Genomic DNA, 10,157 nt, shown 5'->3' with positions numbered 1-10,157 from the left:
TTATTCACTAGTATTCATTTTAGATAACAATGACAATTGTTGAAATCCATATTTAACCCCCTGTTTAGCATCATGAGAGCAGTTCCAAAGAATGTGTCATGAATAAAAAGGTCAATTAGAAGAAATTGGTGATGAACAGCTTTGAGGATATCCGGTATAAAGTAACTGGATAAATGTAATTTTGCTGGCAATTTTGGGGGTAAAATTTACACAAAGGTTGTTTCCATAGCTTACATTACTTCTACAAAGCGCTTTTTCCTGGACTGGCCATTGAACTGCAAAATAATTTGGCAACTATGTCAAATTATTAGAAAATTCCGTTAATTCTAACACTAGCATATACTTTAAAAAATACTCATAGCTGACTTTTTCTCTTGGTAATCCACTCAAACCTTTCCCAGAAGGTCGAAAAATGATCAAGTAGGTTTTTCATTAATTTAAGGTACAAGGGACCTTTGTGTTATCTAATGATAGTAATGGATAAATGCATGTTTTAAAGTAGTGAATACTGACCATAATGACAACTAAAATACAAGGAGTAGCTATGTGATTCAGAGTAGGGGGTTGGAAGAAATGGAGAAAGAGAAAGTAATTGAAGTGAAAAATATTTGTTGGTCAATTCTTAACGAGTTACTGATAAGCTGTGCTCATTATTTCTGTTTGTCTCATTGTTATTGTAATTGGAAATAAGAAAGGTTTTTGTGGCAAAGACTTGTTAGGTCTGAGGTTTGCAGCTCAAGGTCAACCTAGGCAGATAAATTCTTCTGAGACTCCATCTCCCACTTAACCAGCAAAGAAGAGCCAGCATGGAAGCATGGCTCAAGAGACAATTATCTCCAATTAACCAGCCAAATGCTGCAAATGGCACTGTGACTCAAAGTGGTAGAGCACTAGCCGTAAGCAGAAGTGCTCAGGGACAGTGCCCAGGTTTTGCAAACCCTGTAACTGACAAGAGAGATGCCAACTGGGAAAAGCCATCCTAACAACATGCACCTAGACACCTGGGACTCAGCCAGTCCAGGAAACAAGGAACCATGAAGAGGAGTAAGAAGAGATGATGCCATATCAACCACCTTATGCCTGCCCTTTCAAAATTAACTAGAGCCAGGTGGTCAATAGAAATAAGAAACTTAACCATCTAATATCCATACCTGTTTACATTCTAACTTCACAGGAACTTACATTCTTACCTTGTTGTCATGTGTGTGCTCTCTAATTTTTTTTTGCCCAGCCCCTTACTCATGAGATTTCTTCCAGACTTCATTCAAAGACTACCACCAAGGGACAGCTACTGCCTGATGCCTTCTTCAATGGTGGGGGGGCTGCAGATCTCTATCTTTTACACCTAATGCTGTGCTCCTTGCCAGCAGGAATTAGCCAGAGAATCTACACCCTGTTTCATAATTATCAAAAGACTGGAATGTAAGGTCTGCCCCGGTCTAGGTCCATGCAAGCCTGGTATCCCCACATCTTGATTAACTTTCCACCCAGTATCATTGTCACCTAGGTAACTGGCACACCTGGACCCAGTCACTTCCCCCTCCAAGGTCACATTCTGGGCCAAACCTAGTCTCGCTTATCTTCAGACCAGGGGAGGGTCCCAGGCCCTGAGGTCACATCAGCATCCAGTGTGGACACACCATCCTTCATCTGGCCTTCCCTACTTAAACACAGTTGGGACCTCAGTTCCCTTCTTTGGCCTGTGCACCTCCACCCATGCACCACGCAGCAGCAGATTAGTAAATAAACTTCTCTATCTGAATACTTACGTGATGCTCTCTTTCCATGACTACCCATTTTATTTATTCCAAGGAAGAAATCGGGTTTTTTTTGAACCAGTATGCCAATGGCAGCTCCCTAGAAATATCTGCTTCTCAATACTACACAGTTGCTGTTACCTGCTTGAATTTTTGCAAAGCATCGCAGTTTGAGGTGGGGAACAATTTGAACCTAAGAACCCTGGACTGGCTGCAAGGCTTTATACCAAACTTTCAGGTTTCCTTACCCCATTGAATTATGGGCTCTGATTGGGAATATCTGCCATTAAATTCTAAAAGTTGGATGGTGACTGGTGGAGCTTTTAAACATTCACTCACTTTGACTTGCCGAGTAAGTTGAAACTACAATAATTTCACTGTGTTCAAGGTCTCAGAACTAGGATTCAGGTTTCTTTGACCAGACATGTTTATGAAACCTGATTGGAAATATCAGCCTCTAAATATTGAATGGTTGTTCTTAGCTGAATGAACTCTTTCACACACACTGGGTTTGAGGTTCTGAACCATGGGAACATAACAACATTTCATTGGCTTCAAGTCTTCCTAAGAAGCATTTTGATATCTTTGACCTAGTATGTTGATGGAAGCTCCCTGCAAATATCTGCTTCTAAATACTATGCTGTTGCTGTTTCCTGCTTGAATTTAACAAAGCAACTAAGTTTGGGGTGCTGAGCAATTTGAAAGTAATAGTTCTGGACTGGTTTCAAGGCTTCACACCAGGGTTTCAGGTTAACTTCACTGCACAAGACTATGAACACTGACTGGGAATATCTGTTTCTATATCCTAACATGTGGATGAAGGCCTGCTTTTTACAAATTCACTGTTTGCTGTGCTGAGTAACATGAACCCATGGTCATTTCACTGTGTTCAAGTCCACTTCTGAACTTGTCTGTGTCTCAACAAATGTCCCTAATGGCCCTGACTGGGAAACCTTCCTGCTCTCCTCATCTCTTAGACTTGTTAGCAAAAATAAGACATACTGGAGCCAATGAGCAACAATGGAATCCTGACCAAATTTGAAACGTGGTACACCAGATATAGTCCATATTTGTCTTTTTACTCTACTTGGTAAGGTTCTTTTTCTTGTACATAATTGTCTTCTTACCATCTGCTCCATATCGGAGTCATCCATCTTTTGCAGTCCTTCAGCTGTTATTAATCATTGGAGAACTGTGGTGATTTTTCTACCTGAAAGTTATCCAATTGGACGTGGAAAGGATATTTATGCGTGGCACACATGCTAGACAGGTTTTTACTGACTTCATGATAGAATGTCTGTGTTGTCTGTCCACTACATTTCAAAAAATACTCCTGTAGGGTAAAACTCATTTCATTCAGAAGGGGGTTTAGGTCATATGCCATAATCCAGCAGTAAGTTGGTGGTCTTCCTGTGAACACAGAATGGTCAAGTGGGAGCTCTCTGAAAAGCCAAAGGATTGAGATGGGAGAGAATACACAAAAATATGGAGTATCCATTGTAGGTGGATTCTGGCGGAACTGATGGGCAGTATACTTATTCTGCCCAACTATGGGCAGAATACTTATTGAAGACATGCGTAAGGGAAAAGGAATCCACAAATTTTATTGATGTGTGTGTGTGTGTGTGTGTGTGTGTGTGTGTGTGTGTGTGTGTGTGCATTATAAGCAACCATTGTGATGAACGAATATTGAATATTGGTGCTCAATGAATCTTTGAATCAGTGACATGTAACTATATATCGCTAAAAGTTAATTTTTTTATGGAAATGCACAAATGACACTAATTAGACCGTGTTGAAGACCCATTTTAAAAGTGGACACCAATACCATGCCTAGTTCACATTACACTAGTTAGTTTTTCCCTATGTATCTGCTTTCCCTCAGCCCTCTTCCTGGGATGTTTGGATTACTTCCTCCTTCCTTTGTGCTGCTTAAAATATGGTAGTTCTCTCATATCCTTCTAGCAAAGACTCAGTCTTGACCAAGTTTTCTATAAGGCCCTCCTTGATATTCCTGATTTGTTCCCATATGATATAGAATAGCCTGTGGAAAGCTCTGTGGTAAGGAGTAATTGATATGTAGCATGTGATATTATACTCTGAATAATCATCTGAAATATTGAGAAGGAACTGATCTCCAGGAAGCATTAGAGATGGCCAACCATTTGCATCAGAACAAGTATTTAGCTGGGGAAAATGTGGTGGCAAATCAGGAAACTATGTAGGGCTCCATTGAAAACTTGGTCAGGACTGGGCCATAGATTGTAGGCAATGGGATATCTACCATTTTTTCTACCAAAACGTAGGGCAAAGTAGGTGACTTAGTAGGTCAGGGAGTATATCTATATTATTAGTTAGTTGGGGGCTAGAGAATAGGAGCTTCATGCTTGAGGTCCTCATGTGCAAAAGTTTAAAAAATTCCACCTCAATTAAAAGGCAAACGTATTGGTATGCACCTCTTTTGAAGATACCTGGATATAATTAAGAATATTGAGGTACAAACATAGCTCAAATAACCTCAAGCATACAAATTTTGTGTGGCTCAAGGGGTAGAATCCTTGAAAAGACAGCAGGAGGTACTGAGTTCTAACTCTAGTACTGTATGACATATGAATAAATAGGTGATAGTTTATGCTTTAACGCCATCTTATTGTGGACACAGGCAAAAGAAATATCTTCATTTGAGAATAGCCTGGGCAAATTTAATGTGAAATTTCATGTTTCAAGTGGTGGAGGATTTGATTAACAACCACTAGGCGCTGAGTGTGATCTGAAACATAGCAGGAGAGGTATGAACTCACAAAAATGTAAATGGTAATCGATATCAAAAGAATCTGCTAAAAAAGCAGCAGTATTTTATCAGATAGAAAAATCTCAAGCAAATATGAAAAAATGTATTAGTTAAAAATGAATACGTTGGTCAGGTTTTATGAATTCAAATAAATATTTAATACTTATTTTTCTTGAGTTAACCATTTCTTAGAGTACAGCAAGTCAGTAGGTGAAGATTTTCTAGATGTTAGGATAATTGTAATAGATGTCAAAGTTACTCCATACGAGTATTTCTGAGAAAATTATAAGTGGAATAGTCCAGAAGGGGGAGGGAGAGAGGGAGAGAGGGAGGAAAGGAGAAAGTGAAGGAGAGAGGGAGAGAAGAAGGGAGGGAGGGAGGAATAGTTCTCGCCTTGGATCTTGAACTCGGGGCTAGGGCACTGTACCTCAAAGCTCAAGGCAAGCACTGTACTTGAGCCACACTTTCATTTCTGGCTTTTGATGATTAATTGAAGAGTTTTACAGAGTTTCCTGCCAGGGTAACTTTGAATCAAAATACTTAGACTCAGCCTCCTGAATATCTATGCCAGGGTTTTTTTTAATTCTTTAGTCTGAAACCCAACTGGAAGGATTCTCCCTATTTCTCACTCTTACTCCTAGCATCCTATATTGGTGACTATCATTTCATCTAAAAATCTATATGAAGATATTTCTGGGTTTTGGTGGAACTCTGTCTAAATTTTTCTCTTGTCTTTCTATGATATTCTTGAAGTCCTGCATCTGATGCTTTGCTTCAGATTTATAGTGATGAAACTTCTGGGTGTCTCCATTTTGCTATCCTCTTCTTCCAGTTTAAAATGACATTTTGAGTTTTTTGGAAAAACATCCTAAAACCAAAATATGTATCAATCTCTGTTATTACAAGGGATGTCTGAGTACCAATTAATGAAGACTACATTTTCTGGAAGTAAGAGTGGTTTTGTGCATAACCAAGACGACTATGGGGAATCCATCGTGCATACCCAACACAGGCTTATCACCATTATGTTTCACAGAAGATTTTAACTCAAATGTGTAGTCAGATGTGAGGAAATTAAATTCTCAAACAAATGAGTTCACAGAGAAGCAATAATAAAGTGTGATTCACTTAATAAACTGTCTCAAGAATAAAGAAATTGTTTTGTGTGCATATCAAAGTCCCTAAGTAAAATGAGGAGATAGGAGCTGAAATAATAAGTAGTAAAAGTGCCTATGAGCAGGAATATGCAACGTGTGTGTGTGTGTGTGTGTGTGTGTGTGTGTGTGTGTGTGTCCCATTATTATTCCTCAGCACATGCAACAGTGGTTTATACAAAATACGTGGTCTCCTTTGGAAAGCCCTCCTGCAGGATGTCTTGCATGTCTCAGCTAGCCTTCATCACTCAGCAGAGATAACTAACAGCAAAAAAGGCTTTCTTGAGACTACTATATATTAAAATTAAATACAGTCACCCTCCTATGCAAACCTTTTCATTTTACAGAATGAAAAATACCAAATAGTTTTCACTTGGGTGAAACTGGGTGCTCAGAAAGATGTGTGAATGGTTACCAGAAACTCTGGAGTGAAGTGGGAAGGACAGAGAAAAGTTGGTCATACTGAGGTCATACTGAGGTCAGAGAATTAAATTTTGGTGTCCTTCTGCATAGGAGGGTGACTATATTTAATTGTAATATACAGTAAAGTTTCAGAAAAGATTTTTCTTTTTTGCTATTAGTTATCTCTGCTGAGTGATGATGGATGGCTGAGACATGAAGACTGCCTGCTTTCTCTAGACTTGTATATTATTATCCTTATACAAATAAATGTATACACACACATATAATAAAATATAATACTTTTTAAAAGAGCCTAAGTGGAAATATATAATTCAGACTGGAATTATGGTGATTGTAATCAAAATGTCATTTATTTGAAATTTTTCCATTCCAACTAATCTTAAAATCCAAAATTAGCAGATATGGTAGAGCAGTCACAAGGGAGGACCTTTTTATTTCTTTTGTTACCGTTGTCACGTGTGCACTGTTTTGGGTAAATGTTTGAAGGACGGTTTAATGATAGAGAATTATTTATTCCTAAATGACCTATCTATTTCACCAGCTGATTTTTAATATTATTTCTGCTCTTGAATATGAACATCAAAATAGTTATGATATGATTAGTTTACTAACCCAGGCCATGCTCATATTGCCCATGTCAACCTTGTTGGTAGTTGAGAATCATCTAGTTGGCTTATGCAATCTAAGAGATATCTCATATTTAAATAAAGCAGATGATATTCTTAGAAAGGAAACCAAACATATTGAAAGCTTGGCGTTCTGTGTATGACAACTGTGAGATCACTATAGAAATTACATCAGATGACACAACGGCTGGAGAAGTTAGTGTCCAAAGCTCCTCTATGGAGGAATTCACTCAGGCTTTTGGCATTTTCAAAGTGTAGTCTTTCAACAGAATGATGGGGAGTATAGGCTACAGGTGTATTCACTGTTCCATACAACTGAATGATTTCACCTGAAGGGCGAAACTGGCAGACAAGAACAGGGAAGGCAAGAAACTTTGAAGACAACTGTGAAAAGAAAATACACATGAAGTTTCATCTCACTAAAGAAATCTGGATGTTTATACATTGTTTTGCAGGCTGACTTGAACAAAGCGTTAGTGCAGAGACTAAAAGAATATGTGATTGAGTGTGTAGAGAAAACATTGATACTTTCACAGGAAAAATGTAATAATTACATTTTACTAGGGTATTACAGTAAAGAGTATTAAATGTAGGGCTGGGTGTGCTGGTGCCCACTTGTAATCACAGTTATGTAGGAGACATAGAAGTAGTAAGATTATTGTCCAAAGCTTGTCCTGGAGAAAAATCGAGAGGTCTTACCTGAAAAATAAAAGCAAAAGAGGTTGAAGGTATGGATCAAGGGGTAAAATGATTTTGAAGCAAGTGCAAAGCCCAAAGTTCAACCTATAGTTATGTAAGATCAACCACAAAACCAATAATAGTAATAATAATAATATTATTATTATTATTATTAACTTCCTGTTTCTTGACTACTAAATCCCAACTAATTATTTGTAAAAACTGGATTTAGTAGTAAATTTTATGTAAGGTTTTGGTCAGGATCCCCATGAACTTGCTTAGGGGCTAGAAGCAAGCCTCCTATTGGACTTTCCAGTATGCACCATGAGAAGGGTAACAATGTGCCTGGCACTGGTGGCTCATGCCTATAATTCAAGCTACTCAGGGGACTGAAATCTGAGGGTCAGAGTTCACAGCCAGCCTGAGCAGGAAAGTCCATAAGATTCTTTTTTTTTTTTAATTTTATTTGTGAACATACTGTACAGAGGGGTTACAATTACATGGGCAGGATAATGCGTACATTTCTTACCAAGCATTGCAGCCTCCTCCTTTGGTTTACCCTTCACATCCCTTCCCAGCCTCCCACCTCCCCCCTAATCCCAACCCTTCTCCTTCCCCTCCTTCCCCCCCCCCCAACCGACGTTGTAAAGCTCATTTTGGACATGACAACTTATACTTCTCGTTGTTGCATCAGGTCCACCTGTATCCTTAAACAACTGTTTTATCCCCCTCTCCTCCACAAGTTATACTGACATCAAATATAGTGAAAGAAGGGGTTATACTGTGGGGGAGGGACATACAAAGCAACAAAGAGATAATCTTATAAATGCGTTAGAAACACATGCATGTAAGAAAAAACATTAAAATACATGTCTAAGGGTTCATTTTCCTGACATCACATTATCTGACCTTTTCCGCTTGACTCATACATATACTAGATATTGCAAATAAGGGAAACCATGGGACTTATGTTTCTTTGGGCCTGGCTTACTTCACTTAATATAATTTTTTCCAAGTTTTTCCATTTCCTAATAAATGGGGCAATGTCATTCTTTCTGATGGAGGCATAGAATTCCATTGTGTATATATACCACATTTTCTTGATCCATTCATCTACTGAGGGGCATCTGGGTTGGTTCCAGATCTTAGCTATGGTAAATAATGCTGCAATAAACATAGTTGTGCTGGTAGCTTTAGTGTGGTCTTGTTTGTAAACATTTGGGCAAATGCCCAAAAGTGGGATTGCTGGGTCATAGGGGAGTTCTATGTGAAGTCTTTTGAGGAACCTCCATACTGCTTTCCAAAGTGGTTGAACAAGTTTACATTCCCACCAACAATGAAGCAAGATTCCTTTCTGTCCACATCCCCTCCAGCATCTGTTGTTGTTAGAGTTCTTGATTTTTGCCGTTCTAACTGGAGAGAGGTGGTATCTCAATGTTGTTTTGATTTGCATTTCTTTTATGGCTAGGGATGTTGAACATTTCTTCATGTGTCTATTGGCCATCCTTCTTTCTTCTTCAGAGAAGTTTCTCTTTAAGTCTTTTGCCTACTTATTTATTGGGCAGTTGTTTCTTTGAGGATTTGTTGTTGGGGGGTTTAATTTTTTGAGTTCCAAGTATATTTTAGATATGAGACCCTTGTCCGTTGTATGGTTAGTAAAGATCTTCTCCCAATCCGTGGGCTTTCTATTGATCTTGCTAGCTATGTCATTTGCCCTGCAGAAGCTCTGCAACTTTATGCAGTCCCATTTGTCCAACCGTTCTTTGATTTGTTGTGTTTCCGGGTCTCTATTCAAAAAATTTCGGCCTGAGCCAAGGAGACCTAGGGTTTCTCCTATTCCATCCTGTAATGTTTTCAGAGTGTCTGCTTTGACTTCAAGGTCTTTGATCCATTTGGAGTTGATGCTGGTGCAGGGTGGTATATAAGGATCTAGCTTTAGTTTTCTACATGTAGTTAACCACTTTTGCCAGCACCATTTACTGAAGAGTCTGTCTTTCTTCCATTCTATTGTTTTAGCTCCCTTATCGAAAAATTAGATGGCTATAGGTCTGTAGGTTCATTTCTGGGTTTTCAATTCTATTCCATTGGTCCTGAGGTCTGTTCTTATGCCAATACCAAGCTGTTTTGATTACTATGGTTTTATAGTAGAGTTTGAAATTTGGTGTTGACATTCCTCCAGCAGTGTTCTTTCCGTTGAGGAGCGTTTTTGCTATTCGGGGTCTTTTATTGTTCCATATGAATTTTTGGATTGCCTCTTCTATTTCCTTGAAGAATGAGGTTGGAATTTTGATAGGTATTGCGTTGAATTTGTAGATAGCCTTGGGAAGTATTGCCATTTTCACGATGTTAATCTTTCCAATCCAGGAGCATGGGAGGCTTTGCCATTTTTTTAGTTCTGTGTTGATTTCCTTTTTCAAGATTTTAAAGTTTTCATCATAGAGGTCCTTCACTTCTTTGGTTAAGTTAATTCCTAGGTATTTTATTTTTTGTGGGGCTATTACAAATGGAGTTGCTTTCCTAATTTCAGCCACACTTTTCTCATTGTTGGCATACAGAAAAGCCATTGATTTTGGGGGGTTAATTTTATAACCTGCTACTTTGCCAAAGTTTTGAATCAGCTTGAGTAATTTGGGAGTGGAGTCTATGGGATTCTTTAAATATAAGAAAAGGTCATCTGCAAAGAGGGAGAGCTTTATTTCTTCTTTCCCTATTTGGATCCCCTTTATGT

General features: G+C 38.5%; 1 protein-coding gene across 1 annotated transcript in view; it reads right to left on the bottom strand.

Moving 5' to 3' along the window:
• Positions 1 to 7,305: 7,305 nt before the first annotated feature.
• Positions 7,306 to 10,157, bottom strand: part of LOC138803636 (lamin tail domain-containing protein 1-like) — a 75,257-nt gene continuing 72,405 nt past the window's right edge. Inside the window, exon 10 of the mRNA XM_069987677.1 lies at positions 7,306 to 7,450. Coding sequence (XP_069843778.1) covers positions 7,447 to 7,450 — 4 coding nt within the window. The 3' untranslated portion in view covers positions 7,306 to 7,446. The remainder of the gene's footprint in view (positions 7,451 to 10,157) is intronic.

This window comes from Dipodomys merriami, unplaced genomic scaffold (assembly GCF_024711535.1).
Source record: "Dipodomys merriami isolate MVZ:Mamm:240054 unplaced genomic scaffold, mDipMer1.0.p SCAF_345, whole genome shotgun sequence".
In the NCBI taxonomy this organism is placed as follows: Eukaryota; Metazoa; Chordata; class Mammalia; order Rodentia; family Heteromyidae; genus Dipodomys; species Dipodomys merriami.
The sequence above is the reverse complement of the archived record's forward strand: the minus strand, read 5'-3'. Positions and strand labels throughout refer to the sequence as shown.